At 42.2% G+C, this 25,441-nt stretch overlaps 1 protein-coding gene and 1 long non-coding RNA gene across 3 annotated transcripts; both read right to left on the reverse strand.

The window, feature by feature from the left end:
* Positions 1-421: 421 nt before the first annotated feature.
* Positions 422-8,000, reverse strand: LOC121399623. 2 transcript variants are annotated; one of them, XR_005965221.1, is made up of 4 exons: positions 7,545-8,000; positions 1,366-2,835; positions 952-1,007; positions 422-772 (listed from the first exon to the last, which is right to left on the reverse strand). It is a non-coding gene; the product is annotated as an uncharacterized LOC121399623 (long non-coding RNA). The 2 variants fall into 2 exon arrangements; XR_005965220.1 differs by having other exon boundaries at positions 422-775.
* Positions 8,001-12,549: 4,549 nt separating this feature from the next.
* Positions 12,550-17,525, reverse strand: LOC121399615 (NADH-ubiquinone oxidoreductase chain 5-like). Its single transcript, XM_041581154.1, has 2 exons — positions 17,496-17,525; positions 12,550-13,131 (listed from the first exon to the last, which is right to left on the reverse strand). Exons 1-2 carry the CDS (start codon positions 17,523-17,525, stop codon positions 12,550-12,552), a joined length of 612 nt encoding a protein of 203 aa, XP_041437088.1.
* Between the last annotated feature and the right edge of the window lie 7,916 nt (positions 17,526-25,441).

Here is a 25,441-nt window from a genome sequence, read left to right on the forward strand (position 1 = left end):
GAGAACATTAACCTCAGACATGGCAGTAAGAGCACTGCAGACATGGAATATGAGCACATTAACACTAGACATCTCAGTATACTCACTTAAGAATGGATAATGTGCCTGTTAATATCAGACATGTCAGTAAGATCATGCAACATTTTGTTTTATCTCCTCAAGTCTTTCTTTTCTACCCCTGTCTATGTCTTTGCCCATTTCTTTAATATTAAGGCTGATCCTATCCTATCTGATCCCCATTGTAAGCAGCAGTCCTGTCCTGCTTTATGGCAGCTGAGATTCTATCTGTATAACAGAACATTCTGTCCCAGTGGCTGCACAGATCCTATCTGACCCCCATTGTAAGCAGCAGTCCTGTCCTGCTTTATGGCAGCTGAGATTCTAGCTATCTGTATAACAGAACATTCTGTCCCAGTGGCTGCACAGATCCTATCTGATCCCCATTGTAAGCAGCAGTCCTGTCCTGCTTTATGGCAGCTGAGATTCTAGCTACATTCTGTCCCTTTAGGCCAGAAAGTGAGAACCTGTGGCAGATCCAGTTAGGGTACGATTAGTTGGATTGAGGGGGAGACATTCTGAGACTGGCATAGAACAAGTCTGGCTCTTCAGGAAGGTCAGGGCTGTAAGGGGCAGTTTTGGGCATTGGGTTCCGTGTCCCCTTCAGTGGTGCATACAGAATTTCTTCAGTGCTCCTTGGTGGCAGACGTGTGTTGGTACCTTTAGGGGATGGCACAACACTGGCATAATGAAGGCTGCTCCTCTCTGCTCCATCCTGCTGAGAAACACAAAACACAGAAGAGATCAAGTAACTTATTCAGTTGTTTCTGCAGAAAGAACAAGACTACAGGGTAAGGGCTGATCCTGGGCACTGGGTGATGTTTGGTTGGCACCTTATCTCCCACACCCAGTGCTTCAGCCTGTGCCCACCCAGTTCTGGGCTCTGATACCCACCTGAGTGTTTGGCCCCCTCGCTGTGCCAGGACCGGGTGTGATTGACTGAGGAGCAGCTGCAGAGAGATGAGAATATTCAGGTAAAGGTGTAATGTCCGTGTGTCCTGTACATGAGTGTGAGGCTCTATAGACACATCAGAACTGGGGGGATTAGCCAATAGCAGGACTGGCCTATGGGAATGTGGGGAGACACCCCGGGGGTTATACACTCGTATCTAAATACTGTAGGATGTACTATATGGTGTTGCATTAAGCAGGTACACTCGGGGGCATAGAATTAGGGGCAACAGACACTGTGACCTGCAGGGACAGATTGGCCATTTCTGATGGACATTTTCATTAAACTCAAAAAAAAACTGTTTGTGAAGTTTTTGTGACACTCGAAATCTGTCGCTGCAGGACCCAGTCACTTACCTTTCCAGCACTTTCTACAGGGGCCCTTCCAGCACAAGAGAAACACCAGGGGCAGAAGGAGGAGGGAGAGTAGAACATAAAGGTTCTGGTACCACTTTGTCCCTGCGCAGAGAAGAGACACAAGAATCCCAGTTATTTTCCTCTCACTGATTCATCTCATACTCAATCACTCACTCACTGTACCCCAACTCTCTGGCATCTAAATACACAAAACTCACCCACTGAGATTGTCTTTGGGACATGGAATTCCAACTCATGTAGCCCTCACCTGTGCTCACCCCCCTTACTTACAGGTGAGATACAGGTGCAGTGGGAGGAGCCTGAGGAGTGTCACATGTTGGAGAAACCTCCCTTACTTACAGGTGAGATACAGGTGCAGTGAGAGGAGCCTGAGGAGTGTCACATGTTGGAGAAACCTCCCTTACTTACAGGTGAGATACAGGTGCAGTGGGAGGGGTCTGAGGAGTGTCACATGTTGGAGAAACCTCCCTTACTTACAGGTGAGATACAGGTGCAGTGGGAGGGGCCTGAGGAGTGTCACATGTTGGAGAAACCTCCCTTACTTACAGGTGAGATACAGGTGCAGTGGGAGGGGCCTGAGGAGTGTCACATGTTGGAGAAACCTCCCTTAGTTACAGGTGATATACAGGTGCAGTGGGAGGGGCCTGTAGAGTGTCAAATGTTGGAGAAACATCCCTTACTTACTGGCGAGATACAGGTGCAGTGAGAGGAGCCTGAGGAGTGTCACATGTTGGAGAAACCTCCCTTAGTTACAGGTGAGATACAGGTGCAGTGGGAGGGGTCTGAGGAGTGTCACATGTTGGAGAAACCTCCCTTACTTACAGGTGAGATACAGGTGCAGTGGGAGGGGCCTGAGGAGTGTCACATGTTGGAGAAACCTCCCTTACTTACAGGTGAGATACAGGTGCAGTGGGAGGGGCCTGAGGAGTGTCACATGTTGGAGAAACCTCCCTTAGTTACAGGTGATATACAGGTGCAGTGGGAGGGGCCTGTAGAGTGTCAAATGTTGGAGAAACATCCCTTACTTACTGGCGAGATACAGGTGCAGTGGGAGGGGCCTGGGAAGTGTCACATGTTGCACTTGGAGGAACCTCCCTTACTTACTGGTGAGATACAGGTGCAGTGGGAGGGGCCTGGGGAGTGTCACATGTTGCACTTGGAGGAACCTCCTTTACTTACAGGTGAGATACAGGCGCAGTGGGAGGGGCATGGGGAGTGTCACATGTTGCACTTGGCAGATCACATGGGTGTCCCACAATTCCTCAGTAACATTGATGGTGGAAGTCTTGTTGTAGGTCCCATCCGGGTTCTCATTCAGGGTCTCCTGAGCTGGATTTTCCTCTGCTGAGAAGCTCCAGGAAATGTTCAGCTCCGGGGGGTAAAATCTCTGGGCCTCACACACCAGTAACTGCCCCTCAGTCTCTGCTCTCAGGTGCAATACTGGGGTCACTGGGAATAAAGACATGAACGTTTAGTACAAAGCCCGTTCCTATGTTTGTACCTAAATGTCTCCTTTGGTCTGTAGGGATGTGTCATGATATCCCTCCACTCAGCACATGGATATGTAAAGTTGAATGTAGTTCCGTCACAAAGAAGTCAGACAGAATAAAGCAGAGTGAACAGAGTTGTGTCTCTTTGTGCCGATTGCAATACAAATAAAACCAAAACAACAGAGAATGTCTATTAGGTGGAGACACACTGCTGCGTAACTTCTGAATTCCATAACTACCCCATGGAATTGTTCTAAGATAGACCTGTTGTCTTCCTTCAACACTGCAGATCTAATGTGGTTTTCTGAAGGTCATTCCATGACCCAAACCTGGAAGCTATGGGGCAACTCCTTGTGATACTTCTACTGGAGAAGCCTCAATACATGAATTTCAATGTAGAAGAATTTACTTGACTAGACTCTCTTTCACCAAGGGCTCACTCAACTGTCAAGGACAACAATCAGGCCTCACGTTCTCTTCCAATAGAACAATTGGGTAACAATGTATTATACACTGTTTTATCCTGAACATGAAAGGGACAATCAGTTGGACTCACCTGCCTGAGCTCAAAAGTTATATGTGGGGGGTAAGGGGTCAACTAAGGGCTCAGCAGAATTTCAAGGGAGGTCTTCAAGTGAGACTTTCTATAAAGTAGGAGAATGACGGGTGTAATATTGTGCGTTGCAGTGGACTATCAAACGTCAACTTTTATCTGTTTAACTGTAACATAGTAACAGAGGTTGGAAAAAGACAAAATTCAACCTTAAGTCTATATATAACCTGCCTAACTGCCAGTTGATCCAGAGGAAGGTGAAAACCCATCTGAAGTCTCTCCAATTTGCCTCAGAGGGGGAAAAATTCCTTCCTGACTCCAAAATGGCAATGGGACCAGTCCCTGGATCAACTTGTACTATGAGCTCTCTCCCATATCCCTGTATTCCCTCACTTGCTAAACACCATCCAACCCCTTCTTATACCTATCTAATGTATCAGCCTGTACCCCTGATTCACTTCCCAGCTCTCCCTGTAACACCCCTTTCCCTCCTCTAATCTCATTGGCCCCCTCCTGTCTGCTGGGAGGAGCTACTGGTGAATAAAGCATCCGACCCTTCCTTGTACCTATCTAATGTATCAGCCTGTACCCCTGATTCACTTCCCAGCTCTCCCTGTAACACCCCTTTCCCTCCTCTAATCTCATTGGCTCCCTCCTGTCTGCTGGGAGGAGCTACTGGTGAATAAAGCATCCGACCCTTCCTTGTACCTATCTAATGTATCAGCCTGTACCCCTGATTCACTTCCCAGCTCTCCCTGTAACACCCCTTTCCCTCCTCTAATCTCATTGGCTCCCTCCTGTCTGCTGGGAGGAGCTACTGGTGAATAAAGCATCCGACCCTTCCTTGTACCTATCTAATGTATCAGCCTGTACCACTGATTCACTTCCCAGCTCTCCCTGTAACACCCCTTTCTCTCCTCTAATCTCATTGGCTCCCTCCTGTCTGCTGGGAGGAGCTACTGGTGAATAAAGCATCTGACCCTTCCTTGTACCTATCTAATGTATCAGCCTGTACCCCTGATTCACTTCCCTGCTCTCCCTGTAACACCAGCAGACAGGAGGGAGCCAATGATATTAGAGGAGACAAAGGGTATTACAGGGAGAGCTGGGAAGTGAATCAGGGGTACAGGCTGATACATTAGATAGGTACAAGGAAGGGTCGGATGCTTTATTCACCAGTAACTCCTCCCAGCAGAGAGGAGGGAGCCAATGAGATTAGAGGAGGGAAAGGGGTGTTACAGGGAGAGCTGGGAAGTGAATCAGTGGTACAGGCTGATACATTAGATAGGTATAAGGAAGGGTCCGATGCTTTATTCACCAGTAGCTCCTCCCAGCAGACAGGAGGGAGCCAATGAGATTAGAGGAGGGAAAGGGGTGTTACAGGGAGAGCTGGGAAGTGAATCAGGGGTACAGACTGATACATTAGATAGGTACAAGGAAGGGTCGGATGCTTTATTCACCAGTAGCTCCTCCCAGCAGACAGGAGGGAGCCAATGAGATTAGAGGAGAGAAAGGGGTGTTACAGGGAGAGCTGGGAAGTGAATCAGTGGTACAGGCTGATACATTAGATAGGTATAAGGAAGGGTCGGATGCTTTATTCACCAGTAGCTCCTCCCAGCAGACAGGAGGGAGCCAATGAGATTAGAGGAGGGAAAGGGGTGTTACAGGGAGAGCTGGGAAGTGAATCAGGGGTACAGGCTGATACATTAGATAGGTACAAGGAAGGGTCGGATGCTTTATTCACCAGTAGCTCCTCCCAGCAGACAGGAGGGAGCCAATGAGATTAGAGGAGGGAAAGGGGTGTTACAGGGAGAGCTGGGAAGTGAATCAGGGGTACAGGCTGATACATTAGATAGGTACAAGGAAGGGTCGGATGCTTTATTCACCAGTAGCTCCTCCCAGCAGACATGAGGGAGCCAATGAGATTAGAGGAGGGAAAGGGGTGTTACAGGGAGAGCTGGGAAGTGAATCAATGGTACAGGCTGATACATTAGATAGGTATAAGGAAGGGTCGGATGCTTTATTCACCAGTAGCTCCTCCCAGCAGACAGGAGGGAGCCAATGAGATTAGAGGAGGGAAAGGGGTGTTACAGGGAGAGCTGGGAAGTGAATCAGTGGTACAGGCTGATACATTAGATAGGTACAAGGAAGGGTCGGATGCTTTATTCACCAGTAGCTCCTCCCAGCAGACAGGAGAGAGCCAATGAGATTAGAGGAGGGAAAGGGGTGTTACAGGGAGAGCTGGGAAGTGAATCAGGGGTACAGGCTGATACATTAGATAGGTACAAGGAAGGGTCGGATGCTTTATTCACCAGTAGCTCCTCCCAGCAGACAGGAGGGAGCCAATGAGATTAGAGGAGGGAAAGGGGTGTTACAGGGAGAGCTGGGAAGTGAATCAGTGGTACAGGCTGATACATTAGATAGGTACAAGGAAGGGTCGGATGCTTTATTCACCAGTAGCTCCTCCCAGCAGACAGGAGAGAGCCAATGAGATTAGAGGAGGGAAAGGGGTGTTACAGGGAGAGCTGGGAAGTGAATCAGGGGTACAGGCTGATACATTAGATAGGTACAAGGAAGGGTCGGATGCTTTATTCACCAGTAGCTCCTCCCAGCAGACAGGAGGGAGCCAATGAGATTAGAGGAGGGAAAGGGGTGTTACAGGGAGAGCTGGGAAGTGAATCAGGGGTACAGGCTGATACATTAGATAGGTACAAGGAAGGGTCGGATGCTTTATTCACCAGTAGCTCCTCCCAGCAGACAGGAGGGAGCCAATGAGATTAGAGGAGGGAAAGGGGTGTTACAGGGAGAGCTGGGAAGTGAATCAGGGGTACAGGCTGATACATTAGATAGGTACAAGGAAGGGTCGGATGCTTTATTCACCAGTAGCTCCTCCCAGCAGACATGAGGGAGCCAATGAGATTAGAGGAGGGAAAGGGGTGTTACAGGGAGAGCTGGGAAGTGAATCAATGGTACAGGCTGATACATTAGATAGGTATAAGGAAGGGTCGGATGCTTTATTCACCAGTAGCTCCTCCCAGCAGACAGGAGGGAGCCAATGAGATTAGAGGAGGGAAAGGGGTGTTACAGGGAGAGCTGGGAAGTGAATCAGTGGTACAGGCTGATACATTAGATAGGTACAAGGAAGGGTCGGATGCTTTATTCACCAGTAGCTCCTCCCAGCAGACAGGAGAGAGCCAATGAGATTAGAGGAGGGAAAGGGGTGTTACAGGGAGAGCTGGGAAGTGAATCAGGGGTACAGGCTGATACATTAGATAGGTACAAGGAAGGGTCGGATGCTTTATTCACCAGTAGCTCCTCCCAGCAGACAGGAGGGAGCCAATGAGATTAGAGGAGGGAAAGGGGTGTTACAGGGAGAGCTGGGAAGTGAATCAGTGGTACAGGCTGATACATTAGATAGGTACAAGGAAGGGTCGGATGCTTTATTCACCAGTAGCTCCTCCCAGCAGACAGGAGGGAGCCAATGAGATTAGAGGAGGGAAAGGGGTGTTACAGGGAGAGCTGGGAAGTGAATCAGGGGTACAGGCTGATACATTAGATAGGTACAAGGAAGGGTCGGATGCTTTATTCACCAGTAGCTCCTCCCAGCAGACAGGAGGGAGCCAATGAGATTAGAGGAGGGAAAGGGGTGTTACAGGGAGAGCTGGGAAGTGAATCAGGGGTACAGGCTGATACATTAGATAGGTATAAGAAGGGGTTGGATGGTGTTTAGCAAGTGAGGGAATACAGGGATATGGGAGATAGCTCATAGTACAAGTTGATCCAGGGACTGGTCCCATTGCCATTTTGGAGACAGAAAATAATTTTTCCCCCTCTGAGACAAATTGGAGAGGGTTCAGTTTTTTACCTTCCTCTGGATCAACTGGCAGTTAGGCAGGTTAAAAAAAAGTTAAACGGTTGAACGTGTGTCTTTTTTCAACCTCACTTACTTTGTTACTACTGTACGTTAGTCCTGGAGTCTTTGTCCCCACACTGCCTTCTCCCTTCTTTCTCCACAGTGTGGGAGCAGAATCATTAACATTTATCACATCATGTTATTTTTGTGCTTTGACTGCAGGAATTCAACAAAAATAACCTAAATGTAACAGATCTCTCACCATTGTTAATAATGAGGAGGGTCCCAGTCCCTGTGTAATTCATCTGTTTGGATTTGTTCAATATCAGAGCCTCACACACATACGTCCCACTGTCCTTGGGCCTCACTGAGGAGATGATGAGGGAGCTGGAGTGGCCCTTTAGACCAGAAATGAAGATCCTGGAATTATTCTGCAATGTGACATCTGTATTATTCAGTGCTGAGCCATTTGGGTTTGTTCCCTTCAGTTTCCAGTAAATATTAAATAGGGTCCAGTCACTCGGGGCACCTTGTACAGTACAGGACATGAGCGATTTCTCACCCAACAATAGGGAAAGACTTGGGGGCTCCTGAATGACTCCAACTGCAACTGCCCCTGTGGAATAAAAATATGTTTCCATATTACCCAAAATACATAGTTACCCCTCTGACAATGCAAATAATGTGAGACCTATTACATGTGCCGGCTCTTATTCCTTTTCCTTTACCCTCTCCCAACCAGAAAATATATTACATGAATACACAGTTTGTAGAATAGATGGAGAATAGATGGAGAAGAGTTGGAGAAGAGTTGGAGAAGAGTTGGAGAAGAGATGAAGAATAGATGGAGAATAGATGGAGACTAGATGGAGAAGAGATGGAGAATAGATGGAGACTAGATGGTGAATAGATGGAGAATAGATGGAGAATAGATGGAGAATAGATGGAGAATAGATGGAGACTAGATGGTGAATAGATGGAGAATAGATGGAGACTAGATGGTGAATAGATGGAGAATAGATGGAGAATAGATGGTGAATAGATGGAGAATAGATGGAGAATAGATGGAAAATAGATGGAGACTAGATGGAGAAGACATAGAGAAGCGCAGGACCCACAGCAGCACCGACTAATGAAAGTCATAAGGGCTCAGACCACAAAAACAAAATTGACTCAGTCATTGCACAAATTGCCGCCACTACTTGTCCACCTTCCAGCTGCCAGTACTTGTAGGGTTACAACAGAGGCTTTGTGGGGTTACCCTCATTAACCTTTTCACAAACATCTCCAAATCAAGAAATGTCAGTGCAGTCAAATAAGTCCCAGAGTTGCACTTTATTCTCATTATGATTCAACCTCTGAACTTCTGAGAACTCCCCTCCCAGATTAATAAAGTGTCATCTATATATCTAGGCCCAAAATGACATTAGATTACTGACCATGGATGGAAATGTTCCCAGTAACCCGTATACATTTGGTGCAAAAGGACTATCCATAGCAGTCCCTGTTTCCTGATTAAAAACTTAAGTTTCACAAGAAAATAATTGCAGAAAAATATAAATCAATTCCCTGCAAAATGAAACCACTTTTAGAAAAAACTTAACTGGTTACAACCTTTATATATAGAGACTGAAGATCTAGTGAAACCAATAGAAGTCCTAAATCTCACCCAAAATCCTCCACTGACTAAATCACAGAAGTCCAGTCCTTCCAATAGAACAGCAGGGTCATAACCAGCGGCTGTAAAACTACTCTCCCTTTATCAGTGAACTAAATAATAATATAACGATCCTTTCTCTGGAATTTCCACTGCTTTCCTTTCATTAAAGAATAAATTGATATAAACCAAAGTGACTTTCATCTCAATCTCCCTCAGGCCTATAAAGACTTTCTAAAGGTCTCCAGATAAGGACCACTTCTCATGAGGCCTAAATGTATCGGACACGGTGACTGATATTCTTTGATCATCACATAATGGGGCAAATTCACTAAGCGCCGAAGCTCCGAACGCTAGCGTTAATTCGCTAGCGTTAATTCGCTAGCGTTAATTCGCTAGCGTTAATTCGCTAAAGTTTGGCATTTTCGTTACTGCGCAAATTCACTAACGAACGCTGGCGTAGTTTCGCTAGTGTTTCTTCGCACCCTTACGCCAGTCGAATTTTCGCTAGCGACGTAACTACGCAAATTCACTAACTTGCGCAGTGTACTAAACGCTACCTTTTACGCTAGACTTCCTTCGCCACCTCAGACCAGGCGAAGCGCAATAGAGTAGATAGGGATTGTTTCAAAAAAAGTCAAAATTTTTTGTAAGTCCCAAAAAACGCTGGCGTGTTTTCTACATGATGGGTGATAGGCTGAAAAAGATTGAAAAATTTTTTGGGGTTCTCCTTCCTCCCCCCTACATTTCCTGACTCATGGCAACTTACCTAGACAGTGGGCACATGTGTAGGGCAAAATAAAATTTTTATTTGCTGATTTGAAGGTTTTCTTGGCATTTGTAGTGCTGATACGTGTTCCTCCATTGAAATTTGAATTTGGCGCCGTATGCAAATTAACCATCGCTAGAGTAACTTCGCTTCGCTTAGCGAATCAACACTAGCGCAACTTTGCAACCTTACGCTACCCCTGAGCGCAACTTCGGATTTTAGTGAATTTGCGGAGCGCTGGCGAAACTACGCCTGGCGAAGTGCGGCGAAGTTGCGCCTGGCGCAACTTCGCATTTTAGTGAATTTGCACCAATGTGTTTTCAATGTATCTCAATCCACACAGATCAGGATCCGGCCCATTGAAGGGAAAACTTTCAGTCCATAACACAAAATGATTTACTGTTTCTTTTTTAGTGGTTCCAACCTTCTTCTCTACTGGGTCTGCCACCAGCTTGGGCTCTTACCAACCCACCATTAAAACAGCAGACAAGGCCGGAGCTGGATTTACAAATTCACTGGCAATTTAATGTTTCATTGTTGAACGGTGGGGTCAGAAGGAGAGGAGCTTTTATACAATAAAAATAACTCCGGGAGGAGGTGCTCATGTTACAGGAGACACATTTTGCTGAGTTTTATGGTCAAAACCGTTTTAATTGAATTAAAAAAACAGTTGCAGTTGACCCAGTAAATCCATATGAAGTCATTAGTGAGGCTGAATGATCATTAGTCTGAACCAAACACAAATTCTACACTTTATCCAATAAAGCCCGGAGCCAGTGGGCTACTTTGGCTAAATGAAGATCTTGTGTATTTAATAACATGGGCCAGTCACTGCTCATCCAATCAGATTTCCCAGGTGTCTCATAATTATTATTTTATAATGAATCAATCAATATGACACAATGTCACTTATACTTCATACGTCACCGTTTTGTACAAATAAAGTCTCAGTATTTTACTGGTTATAGACACTTCTCCACTAATTAATGCCTCACATTATCCCCGTAATTCACCAGACACAACCAATAGCGAATGAATTGTTAGAAGCTTCTAGATGGCGACAAGAGGTGGGTGTTTCCTGGGGGTAAGTGGCGCCACTTTAGGTGCAAGATTTATTATAACTTTCGGCTGTATATGGATTTATATTTCTTCTGTGTGAATTCACACCAACAAACCTCATGGATAAAAAAGCTGAATTGTGGTTTATAACACAGAGTTTTCTCTCATTATTGTACATTACTCACTGCACATATTGTTATAAGGGACCTCTATAGACTCCCTGCTGCTAATTATAGTATAACTCTAATCTCTAATATATCACTTGCAGCAGATATTTCTTGTCAATTAATTCTACATCAAATAAATGTGATATACAGAATAACGCGGAGGCAAAATTGTTGGGTTACATGGACTGACTGTGCTTGGGGTTAGGGATGGACCAAATCCAGCAAATACATTACATTACACAAGTCCAGGGAACCTTAATAAAGACAATAGAATTGTTATATTGCCCTACACATGAGCCCACTGTATAGTTTATGTTCCATATGTTAGAAAATGTAGGGGGGAACCCGGTTATCCAAAAAAGATTTTAAAGGGATCCTGTCATCGAAAAACATGTTTTTTTCAAAAAAAAACAGTTAATAGTGCTGCTCCAGCAGAATTCTGCACTGAAATACATTTCTCAAAAGAGCAAACAGATTTTTTTATATTTAATTTTGAAATCTGACATGGGGCTAGACATATTGTCAGTTTCCCAGCTGCCCCTGGTCATGTGACTTGTGCCTGCACTTTAGGAGAGAAATGCTTTCTGGCAGGCTGCTGTTTTTCCTTCTCAATGTAACTGAATGTGTCTCAGTGAGACCTGGATTTTACTATTGAGTGTTGTTCTTAGATCTACCAGGCAGCTGTTATCTTGTGTTAGGGAGCTGCTATCTGGTTACCTTCCCATTGTTCTTTTGTTTAGCTGCTGGGGGGAAAGGGAGGGGGTGATATCACTCCAACTTGCAGTACAGCAGTAAAGAATGATTGAAGTTTATCAGAGCACAAGTCACATGACTTGGGGCAGCTGGGAAATTGACAATATGTCTAACCCCATGTCAGATTTCAAAATTGAATATAAAAAAATCTGTTTGCTCTTTTGAGAAATGGATTTCAGTGCAGAATTCTGCTGGAGCAGCACTATTAACTGATTCATTTTGAAAAAATTTTTTTTCCCATGACAGTATCCCTTTAAGGAGTTTTGCAGCCTATCTCACTGAAAAATGAAAGACGCCAGTGTTTTTGGGACTTAGAAACTTGTACCACTCACAAAATATGAAGTAAGTGACAGAAGAATGAGGAAGATCTATTCACTCCAATACACTTCTCCTGGTCTGAGCTGGCGAAGGCAAGTCTGGCGAAAGAGGTAACGTTCAGTAAAATCCGCATTTTAGTGAATTTGGGGAGTAACGTCCATTCGCCAGAGCGAAAAGTCGCCTGGCAATAGATTGCAGTCCCTGCAGACGGTAACGCTGCTGAATCATCGCCAGTGTTAGTCACTTCGCACTTTAGTAAATCTTCCCCATAGTGTATAATCTTATTTCATGCAAGTAATTAAATACATTGAAAATAAGGGACAAACCCTACGAGCCTTATAAAGATGCAACATCTAGTTAATGTGCAGTTATTGGATCCATACAGTTATACGTTTTATCAAATAACTACGTCAATGGCCTCTTTCAAAAACAATTCCATATTCAAACTTACACAAACTGCTTTAAGACTTTCCGCAACTCATCATCTCAGTTTAAAATGGGGAGATCCTTTTTAATTATCCTCTTAACTTCATAATATTGCTTGCTATATGAAGTAATAGAAGTATATGAAGTAATAGAAGTATATGAAGTAATAGAAGTATATGCAGTAATAGAAGTATATGAAGTAATAGAAGTATATGAAGTAATAGAAGTATATGCAGTAATAGAAGTATATGAAGTAATAGAAGTATACGAAGTAATAGAAGTATATGCAGTAATAGAAGTATATGAAGTAATAGAAGTATATGAAGTAATAGAAGTATATGAAGTAATAGAAGTATATGAAGTAATAGAAGTATATGAAGTAATAGAAGTATATGAAGTAATAGAAGTATATGCAGTAATAGAAGTATATGAAGTAATAGAAGTATACGAAGTAATAGAAGTATATGAAGTAATAGAAGTATATGAAGTAATAGAAGTATATGAAGTAATAGAAGTATATGAAGTAATAGAAGTATATGAAGTAATAGAAGTATATGAAGTAATAGAAGTATATGCAGTAATAGAAGTATATGAAGTAATAGAAGTATATGAAGTAATAGAAGTATATGAAGTAATAGAAGTATACGAAGTAATAGAAGTATATGCAGTAATAGAAGTATATGAAGTAATAGACATGGGTCTTTCACTGTGCAGGGCTTTTTTGGCATCATTAGGTTCCTTAAGTAGGTGAGGTCTGTCTTTCTTAAAAGCTCTGACAAATGTTACCTTTAATAAATGTAAAGGGCATCCATAGGCCTAAAAACAATCCCTCAAATCAATCTATTGTGACACAAATTCCTTATCTGTGCTACAATATGACTGAAGGCACTGAAACTGGCCAATAGGGGATCAGATAATTCCTTACAGATATGATACTTTCTCTGATTGGACATTATTACTGATAAAAGTCTCCTGTAATATCAAATTATAATATATATATATATACCAATTATTCTGAGACCAGCACTCCCTGTTGTAAAAGTTAATTTCTTTATTGTATCTGTGCCCGACGTTTCAGTCGGGCACAGATGCAATTTTTATACAATATTTATTGTGAGGTTTTTGGTATTTGTATTATCCTTGAAAAAGGTCCCAATCGGGACTGAAACGTCGGGCACAGATACAATAAAGAAATTGACTTTTACAACAGGGAGTGCTGGTCTCTGAATAATTGGCGTATACATAATTACCGTGCACCCCTCCCTTTGCTGAAACAATTTGCCGTGGAGTGCGGATACTCACTTGGAAGGATATATATATATATATACATATATTTATGATGGACTTACCTTTTTTGAAGTTTTTGTATATTTTATATATATATATTAATATGAAGTTTTAATCAATCAGGATTTGAAGATCAAATTTATATTAATGTTCTGAATTAATTTAAATATCAAAGAATGCGGCAATGAGATTTAATTTAGTTTGAAACTCTGAAGCTATGTTGCATTTTATTAGATAAAATATTACAATTTAAGCTATTCTGTTTCCTATATAGAATAGCTTAATATACAAAGAAACATTGAAGGTCTATGATACAATGTTGAGAAATACAGATACTAGACACATGATTTTGTTAGTAGATTTGAAACTTATTTAGGCATATTGTAACATATTTAAGCTTTATTTCAGATCTGGTTAAGGGAAAGCAATTTTGGATATGTTGAAGGGTTAACAATCTGATTGATGTTAATTAATGACATCATTGGATTGTGTTCTAAAAAGCCATTGGTAAAGTTGTGCCTATGACTACGTACGAATGAATACGAAACGCGTCAGGACATGGATGTTTTTAAAATGATGAAAGAAATTGATTGTTTTATTCCATGATTGCCAAATTTTCTTCAGTTGCATTTCACCTTCAGCTGCAGGTTCCGGGCGATGCAATTTGGCGATTGCGTTATTCTATTCAAGATGCATGTTTTGTATGCGAACCCTTGAGCGTGGGACCTGGGGTACACCCAAGTCATACAGTTAATTGGTTGAGAATCTTAAACTATAATAGGAATCTGATAGAATTTTTAAAATTTGTAATCTCAATACATTGAGTTATTTATAGTTAGCATTTCCATTCTCTGATTGTATATACAGTATATATATATGTATATATAAAATACACAACTGATTATTTATATATATATATATATATATATATATATAATACACAACTGATTATATATATATATAGACATATAGGAAACAAGTTCAGTGTCACAGCAGAGAATAAATAAATTAGAAATGTATCAGAACAAACAGGAAGTGAGGGATGTTGGTGTGAATTCACACAGAAGAAATATAAATCCATATAAAGCAGAAAGTTATAATAATAAACCTTGCACTTAAAGTGGCGCCACTTACCCCCAGGAAACACCCACCTCATTCTGTTATATGAGCCGCCAGTCCCATACACACTGCTGTATTAACCCATTCCTTTCTCACTGATTATTATTATTATTTATTATTTTATATTATTAAGGCAACACTGGGGCGAATAAATATGACAATCTATCAATGAGTAAATTTTTTTTTCCAAAAACCTCTGCTAGAAATGCTAGAGAATTGTGCTATAGGGCTTGAGGAAGGGCAAGATTTAGCCCGAATTAATCTGACCGAATAAACACAACTTTTCACTTTTGCAACAAAGAGGTGCTGCAGTGTTTTTCTTCTAGAGAATTGTTTTTTTTTAAGATCATTTCCTTTTTACTCTTTGATAAATATCCCCCCTCAACAGGTGTATCTCTAGGGGTACAAAAGCACTCGCTATAATAAAGATTTAGACTTGGTTACAAATACACATCTGACTCTCTCTCCCACTCATATCTAAGTATAAACATGAAAAACAGAGAATTTTTACACTAAATTTTTTTTAAAAAAAAGACAATTCGGAATTTGCTTTAAATGCACTGTTTCACCCCACAGAGCCCCAGTTTTCTGCAGAGGAATAGGAAAAAGAAACTCCCTCCATTGTGCCCAACCTGCCTATATCTCCCATATGTGCAAATCTTGGTCAAGTATCCAATGTCCTTTCTCTGATTTCCATGAAGTCAAACCCACCCCTCCCCAATGCAAATCTCCCCACTTGCTAAAGCAACAACCCCCTGGGCCAGTGAATGAAAGAGCCACTAATACATAGTAAGTAAAATCTTCTGAACCCCTAATCTAGTATATTGGGGGCACTAAGAGTAAAATAATAGGCCATCACCCAGAGGACCCCACAACCAGGCCTATTAAATAAAGATATTAATAGTTTTTAAAGTAGTGTTTTGAGGGACACAGTTTATGAAATCACCCCAGCACCTGGACTAGTATATTGGACACACACACACATATATATATAGTATAATGAATCACCTAGCCATCTGGACTAGTATATTGGAGGAGGCACAAGCCAATAGCATATTTATTCCTCTAGCACCTGGGATAGTAGTATTTTGGGGGCACCAGGAGGTCCAACATACCTGAGAGGAGGCTGAAGAGCAGGAGAGCTGGGACCATGATGCACAAGATGCTCAGAGACGAATGTGCCTCTCTCCCCCCGTGTCCTGTTGAGTGAAGGGCTGAACTCCACCTCCCATGAAACCACACAGTACGTCACGGCACATTGGTCACAATATGAGAAGAGTGGATGAAAGGCTGAGACACAACTCACTGACCCCATTCTCAACCCAAGTGGTTTGGACAGGACAGGCCATGAGTTTGGTTGTGAGGACTGGGCGGATATGGGGTGGTCTGTGGTTCCTGGAGTTGTCAAAGCAAATGAATGATGGTCATTGTAGGTATTTCTGACATTTCTGCAGATGGAACCAGCTCCACCCTGGCATGGATGATGTAGGGGCTCCACTACTAATGGTTTCTATACACGTGGTACATGGATCCTGTGTCTACTGAAGAGTGGAGTTCTGTGGATGGAGCTATTATTTGTACCTTGTTTTTAAAATGAGGGTCACGATGGCAAGAGGGTAACTTTCAAGCCTATGATTAAGTGTCCTGGTGCTTCAATAAGAGGGTAACTTTTAGGTTTAGGTTGATAAAATGAGAACGCAGAGAATACACACTGGTCACTAGTTACATACTTAAAAAATACAAAAGTTCTTCAAGTTCAACCCTTCTAACTGTCTTCAATGCATATAGAGGATACACACATGGCTATACTAACTGTAGCTCATTCCTACCCATCGTAAGGAGTCCAAAACTGCCCCCATACTCCAGATGAGGCCTCACCAGGGACCTATAAAGAGACATAATTATGTTTCATGCCTTGAGTTAATGCCCTTTTTTTATACCAAACAGAATATTATTTGCTGTAGTGGCCACAGAATGAAAACTGCCTAGAGTTGCACAGTCTGTTATCCACAAATTCCCCAAATTCTTCTCAGCTAAAGGAAACTCCCAACACACTGCCATTTAGTGTATAACTTGTATTTATATTATTTTTGTCAAAGTGCATAACCTGCATTTATCAACATTGAACCTCATTTTCCAGTTTGCTGCCCAGTTTCCCAACTTAGACAAATCACTGTGCAAAGTGGCAGCATTCTGCATGGAATTTAGAGTTTTGGCCAATGACTCAAGCAGCACATAGACTTCTAGCCTGGTGAAGAGTCTGTATGAGAACAGGCCGGGGGTCTTGCCTCTCGCACTGATGCTGCATCAGAAAGCAGACAGCACATATGGGTAATTTAAATTTTAAAGAAAGCTCCTCGCATATATGAGTTTTGTTTCCACTCTTACCCAGAAGCTGACTCATATAGAGAGAGAATATTAATCTACATAAGTGAGGAATTGGTTCTTTCTGGGCCGAATTAGCAATACAATCAGTAAAAATGTATTATCATTCTCCAATATTGGGAAATTGATTGTAAAATATTCCTATCTGAATCATGTGGATGAGGGAAAAATATTCTAATTTCTTTCTCCCCTTATACAGTTCTTATGGATTTATTCACTACCCCACCAACCAGACTGATGCTCTACTGCTCAAACACTTCAACACATTCTGACCGGTTGGTGGTTTGTACCGGTGCCCCCCATGTCTGCGGAACCTTTACTGTGAGAATCAGACGTGACACACATGCGTGTGATGAACCAAACCGGCTCTCACAGGACTGGAAATGGGACAGAATTGAGAAAGGAAAAATAAATACTTATCATTCTCCCACATCTCATGTTCACTCCCAATGATAAAGTGTTGTCTGTAGAGCACAAGCAGAGGCCATTGAGGGAGGCACCACGGCCACTAAAAGTTGCCCCTACCCCTCTGTCATGTTCATCACACAACGTACAAACTTCTTACACTGGGGCAAATTCACTAAGATTCGTAGTTTCGCCAGCGCTCCGCAAATTCACTAAAATCCGAAGTTGCACACAGGGGTAGCGTAAGGTTGTGAAGTTGCGCTAGTGTTGATTCGCTAAGCGAAGCAAAGTTACGCTAGCGATGGTTAATTTGCATACGGCGCCAAATTCAAATTTCAATGGAGGAATACGTAGAATCATTACACAAGCCTGGGAAACTTTCAAAACATCAAATAAATTTTTTTTTTTGCCCTACACATGTGCCCACTGTATAGTTAAGTTGCCATGAGTCAGGAAATGTAGGGGGGAAGGAGGGGAGCCCCAAAAAATGTTTCGATCTTTTTCAGCCAATCACCCATTATATAGAAAAAACGCCAGCGTTTGAACTTTTTTTGAAGCAATCCCTATCTACTCTATTGCGCTTCGCCTGGTCTGAGGTGGCGAAGGAAGTCTGGCGTAAAAGGTAGCGTTCAGCACAATGCGCGCCTTAGTGAATTTGCGTAGTTACGTCCGTAGCGAAAATTCGCCAGGCGTAAGGGTGCAAAGTAACACTAGCGAATTTACGCCAGCGTTCGTTAGTGAATTTGCGAAATAACGAAAATGCCCAACGCTAGCGAATTGACGCTAGCGTTAGGCGCTTCGGCGCTTAGTGAATTTGCCCCACTGTCTCACTGCAGTTCCCATAAATTCCCACTAACCTACACCTGAAAGCTTTTGTCCCTAATTGGCAGACAATCGCCCAGAGTCCTACCTAGTGCCATTACCTGACTGTGGGAAGAAAAATGCATGAAAAATGCGTAAGTCATATTATCCTCACCTTTCCTTCCACATCAACCAATGGGATTTGAGCCTTCAGACTTCTTATATAAGGAGGCACATGGGCAGCCATTAGTTGGTGGTTAGAGGAGGAGTCAGAACCATTTGTGGGGGATCTAGAGCTACAGCTGCTGTTTGTGGACTTGTTTGGGTCAATGGAAGTTGTGAACTTCAGTTTCTTATTCCAATTTCTGCTCCCTGCTCATCCCATGCCTGTCTGGCTGTTATTTTCCATTCCTCTGCCCCTTTGCTAAGTGGCTTTATGACTTATAAACTGCTTCTATCCATTTTTTCCCAGATGGGCCTTTCTTTCTCATTGTTTTCAGTGTTTTGATCACCCAGATGGCAGAAATATTGTGTCTTTCAGGTGAGTTCCCTGCAGCATGTTGAGAGGTTTAGAGCTAAACGGTCTCTTAGTTAGTTCCACGGTTAGAAATTGCTTAGTGTGAGTATCAATCCAACCCACTGGGAAGTCAGGATCTATGGAATAATTTAGCTTTAGAAGTGGGACTTGAGTTTGAGGATCATCGTCTGGAAGGACTTGGATCATCTAATGGTCTATATACTCGTGCTACATACATAGTACTACTATATACCAGCGCAATATTGATCTTTGCTCAGCAGTTCCATGCCATTGGTGCTCCTTTGTCGGCTTGTCGGATTTTTGCCTCCCACTTACCCTTATTCTAGTTACAATAAATCCTCTGTTTGTTGTTGTTTGATAAGGTGACTGCAATGAGTCAATCATACCCTAGAAAGATTGCAACATGTCTGTCCTTAAAGTGATCCTTAAACTTCAGTATAAATGTCATTAACTGCTTCAGGTCCTGATCTTGTGTAGGTATACAGCCGAACCCTTATATAACAGGGAGGTGTCTCCTTTAACAAATTCAAAATGCCACTCCCTTGGTGGGTTTAGTGCTCTGTCTTGAACATGTGTCCCTTGTCCATGGTCTTTTTGAAATTCTTATGCAGGGCTGCTTTATCTATAGGGCCAATGGGGCATCTGCCCAGGTGCTCAATTGATTTATCAAACCAATCACTCCTGCTGCCCTCCTTCTCCCGCTGCTTCTCCTGCTGCACAACGTTCATCTGTTCTACACAAAGGCCATGTGTTCCACTGTGGAACGCACAGCCATATTGGATTTATCAGCAGCAGACAGACAGGCCGAGAGAAAGTGTACACCAAGCCGTAAGCTAATGCTTCCAATCCATCCACTGATCTTCCTGGCATGTATGGAGTTAATGGAGTGCTTATTGGACTTATTTCAGTCATCTTATTGCTATTGCCCGATTGCTGCATTGCGTATTGGTAATTTCTACAGTGATTATACTGGCACAGCTGGGGTTAATATGCTGATTATCCATTTTCTGTAGAAATTGTGCAAGCACATTATGGTGAGAAGACTCTGAGGAAGTGCCAAGTTTTTATGCAAGAAACGCGTAAGTACTTGCACCACTAAGGGGCAAATTCACTAAGCGCCGAAATGCCTAACGCTAGCGTGAATTCGCCAGCGTTGGGCATTTTCGTTACTTTGCCGATTCACTAACGGATGCTGGCGTAACTTTGCTAGTGTTACTTCGCACCCTTACGCCTGGCGAATTTGCACAACAGATGTAACTACGCACTCACACACAACAGACATACACACACAGACACACACACACACTCACACACACAGACATACACACACAGACACACACACACACATACAGACACACACACACAGACACACACACACACACAGTCACAGACACACACATACAGACACACACACACACTCACACACACACACAGCCACACACACATACAGACACACACACACACACACTCACACACACAGACACACACAGTCACACACACATACAGACACACACAGACACACTCACACATACAGACACACACAGACACACTCACACACACAGACACACACACACAGTCACACACACAAACACACACACACACATACACACACACACAGTCACAGACACACACACAGTCACAGACACACACAGTCACACACACACACACAGTCACAGACACACACACAGTCACACACACACACACACACACAGTCACAGACACACACACAGTCACACACACACACAGTCACAGACACACACACACACACAGCACACACACACAGACACACACACACACAGACACACACACACAGTCACAGACACACAAACACAGACACACACACACAGACACACACACACAGTCACACACACATACAGACACACACACACACACTCACAGTCACACACACATACAGACACACACAGACACACTCACACACACAGACATACACACACAGACACACACACACACTCACACACACAGACACACACACATACAGACACACACTCACACACACAGACATACACACACAGACACACACACACACTCACACACACTCACACACACAGACATACACACACAGACACACAGACACACACATACAGACACACACACACAGACACACACACACAGTCACAGACACACACATACAGACACACACACACACTCACACACACACACAGCCACACACACATACAGACACACACACACACACACTCACACACACAGACACACACAGTCACACACACATACAGACACACACAGACACACTCACACATACAGACACACACAGACACACTCACACACACAGACACACACACACAGACACACACACATACAGACACACACACACACTCACACACACAGCCACACACACATACAGACACACAGTCACAGCCACACACACATACAGACACACAGTCACACACACAGTCACAGACACACACAGACACACATTTTGAGTCCAGCGCACACAACAAATTGTTATGCTCACAAAGAATAGCCAACATAACCAAGAAGACATTAGAGGGAACATTGCTGGTGGGTCCTAGACCCCAAGTCTGACACTGGGCAGAGAAGTTTAAAGAGACACTGACATCAGAAAATAACCTTTTTATTATCAATCATAACATTGTCTTTAATTGCTATTTATAATTTTGCCATAAAAATATTTGCCCAATGCTGTTACATTACCCATCTGATCTCACATGTTCCTGTATGAGGGGGCTGCCATATTGGTGCAGCAGGAGTCCGTTAGCATTAGAAAGTCTAATTGACAGGCTGAGATGGGACAGTCAGCTTTAAGGACTTCAAATAACAATTACTTACAAAAGCAGCAAAAAACTGTCAACATGACCTATAGGTAACTTTTCATGTAGATTAATATTTTGAAAAGAAAATTTTAAGTGTCAGTATCACTTTAAGTTTTATGGATGGAGTAACTGTTTGGAATAATGGACAAGATGACCATTGAATAGTCAGCTATAGTATATAGTGGTACATAGTGGTACATTGCAGTATATAGTGGTACATAGTAGTACATAGCAGTGTATAGTGGTACATAGTGGTACATAGCAGTATATAGTGGTACATAGTAGTATATAGCAGTATATAGTGGTACATAGTGGTACATAGCAGTATATAGTGGTACATAGCAGAATATAGTGGTACATAGTGGTACATTGCAGTATATAGTGGTACATAGTAGTACATAGCAGTGTATAGTGGTACATAGTGGTACATAGCAGTATATAGTGGTACATAGTAGTATATAGCAGTATATAGTGGTACATAGTGGTACATAGCAGTATATAGTGGTACATAGCAGAATATAGTGGTACATAGTGGTACATTGCAGTATATAGTGGTACATAGTAGTACATAGCAGTGTATAGTGGTACATAGTGGTACATAGCAGTATATAGTGGTACATAGTAGTACATAGCAGTATATAGTGGTACATAGTGGTACATAGCAGTATATAGTGGTACATAGTGGTACATAGCAGTGTATAGTGGTACATAGTGGTATATAGCAGTGTATAGTGGTACATAGTAGTACATAGCAGTGTATAGTGGTACATAGTAGTACATAGCAGTGTATAGTGGTACATAGTGGTACATAGCAGTGTATAGTGGTACATAGTGGTACATAGCAGTGTATAGTGGTACATAGTAGTACATAGCAGTGTATAGTGGTACATAGTAGTACATAGCAGTGTATAGTGGTACATAGTGGTACATAGCAGTGTATAGTGGTACATAGTGGTACATAGCAGTGTATAGTGGTACATAGTAGTACATAGCAGTATATAGTGGTACATAGTGGTACATAGCAGTATATAGTGGTACATAGTAGTACATAGCAGTATATAGTGGTACATAGCAGTATATAGTGGTACATAGTAGTACATAGCAGTATATAGTGGCAGTGTATAGTAGTACATAGCAGTATATAGTGGTACATAGTGGTACATAGCAGTATATAGTGGTACATAGCAGTATATAGTGGTACATAGTAGTACATAGCAGTATATAGTGGCAGTGTATAGTGGTACATAGCAGTATATAGTGGTACATAGTAGTACATAGCAGTATATAGTGGTACATAGTAGTACATAGCAGTGTATAGTGATACATAGTAGTACATAGCAGTGTATAGTGATACATAGTAGTACATAGCAGTGTATAGTGGTACATAGTAGTACATAGCAGTATATAGTGGTACATAGTAGTACATAGCAGTATATAGTGGTACATAGTGGTAAATAGCAGTATATAGTGGCAGTGTATAGTGGTACATAGCAGTATATAGTGGTACATAGTGGTATATAGCAGTGTATAGTGGTACATAGTGGTACATAGCAGTGTATAGTGGTACATAGTAGTACATAGCAGTATATAGTGGTACATAGTGGTAAATAGCAGTATATAGTGGCAGTGTATAGTAGTACATAGCAGTATATAGTGGTACATAGTAGTACATAGCAGTGTATAGTGGTACATAGTGGTACATAGCAGTATATAGTGGTACATAGTAGTACATAGCAGTGTATAGTGATACATAGTAGTACATAGCAGTGTATAGTGATACATAGTAGTACATAGCAGTGTATAGTGGTACATAGTAGTACATAGCAGTATATAGTGGTACATAGTAGTACATAGCAGTATATAGTGGTACATAGTGGTAAATAGCAGTATATAGTGGCAGTGTATAGTGGTACATAGCAGTATATAGTGGTACATAGTGGTATATAGCAGTGTATAGTGGTACATAGTGGTACATAGCAGTGTATAGTGGTACATAGTAGTACATAGCAGTATATAGTGGTACATAGTGGTAAATAGCAGTATATAGTGGCAGTGTATAGTGGTACATAGCAGTATATAGTGGTACATAGTGGTATATAGCAGTGTATAGTGGTACATAGTGGTACATAGCAGTGTATAGTGGTACATAGTAGTACATAGCAGTATATAGTGGTACATAGTGGTAAATAGCAGTATATAGTGGCAGTGTATAGTAGTACATAGCAGTATATAGTGGTACATAGTAGTACATAGCAGTGTATAGTGGTACATAGTAGTACATAGCAGTATATAGTGGCAGTGTATAGTGGTACATAGTGTCAGGTTCTGCTGGGTTACTGACTCAATGCCATAACCATTTGGCCAGGTAAGCAGCCTGTAGGGTTCCTCACTATATGTTACCAGGCCTTTGCAGCCCCAGCCCAACAGCAGCCTGAATTCCAGACTTGGAGACAAGTTTTAGTTGTAGAAAAACCAGTTGTAGTGCCAAATAAAACCTTCTTTAAGCTGCCAGTCCACATAGGGGCTACCCAATGGCCAATCACGGCACTTATTTTACACCACCCAGGACATTTTTTTATACTTGTGTTGCTCCCCACTCTTTATACATCTGAATGTGGCTCATGGGTAAAAAAAGGTTGGGGAGCCCTGCTTTATAATATATTAGTGCTGGGACTTTTTATTAGTCAGTACAACTCAATGGTACCCTAATAAATTCATCAGGTGAATTGTAGAGGTGTAATGTGTCTGTGCCACAGGGGTGCTGCTATACCAGGGGCTCAGGTGCTGTTGGGCCATTCTCTTATATCCATGTGATTCCCCCACATATTCTGTACCCCCAGTTAAATGCAGAGGCCCATTGTGTTAGTAGCACTTTGGGCAGATGCACCTGGAGGAAAATATTTTAGTAGTGGGTCTGTCTGTGTGTGACTGTGTGTGTCTGTGTGTGTGTGTCTGTGTGTTTATGTCTATGTGTGTGTCTGTGTTTATGTCTATGTGTGTGTCTGTGTGTGTGTGTCTGTGTGTTAATGTCTGTGTGTGTCGAGACAAGTGGGTTAATAATGTGGGTTAATAATGTGGGTTAATAATGTGAATCAGCAGGAAATGTGGGTGTGGCACTGCATATACAGAATATATTTATATATATATAGAGAGAGAGGGACGTGATGTACAGCAATGAGTGAGTTTCCTAATGACACAGCTGCTCTTATTGGGTTTGGGCTAAAAATACATAGTGACTGTGCCAATCAGTGAAATGCCACATACCCAAACCTGTAGTCACATGGGCAGATTATCCATAAATTAGACACACAAGTCAAGTTTAATGTTTATGTCTCTCTATATATCTATATAACCTGCGTAACTGATGCTGATCCAATGACTGGAGAACAACTTCTAAACCTCTCCAGTAAATTGATTCCATGATGTGATTTGTATCTGTATCTGTAACCAGATTTGATTCATATTCCTGCCACTTGTTTTCATTTAGATCCACTGTCTAATCCACCCAACCTAATCCAGATCCACTGTCTAATCCACCAACCTAATCCAGATCCACTGTCTAATCCACCAACCTAATCCAGATCCACTGTCTAATCCACCAACCTAATCCAGATCCACTGTCTAATCCACCAACCTAATCCAGATCCACTGTCTAATCCACC

Source organism: Xenopus laevis, chromosome 2L (genome assembly GCF_017654675.1).
Source record: "Xenopus laevis strain J_2021 chromosome 2L, Xenopus_laevis_v10.1, whole genome shotgun sequence".
Lineage (NCBI taxonomy): Eukaryota > Metazoa > Chordata > Amphibia > Anura > Pipidae > Xenopus > Xenopus laevis.

Excerpts from the sequence above, each read along its gene's own strand:
- LOC121399615 (XM_041581154.1), bottom strand. The coding sequence starts at position 17,525 with ATGGGGGGCACCGGTACAAACCACCAACCG. Across the intron at positions 13,132-17,495 it reads CCGGTACAAACCACCAACCG|ACCCATGTCTATTACTTCAT; the intron begins GTCAGAATGTGT and ends GCACAGTGAAAG.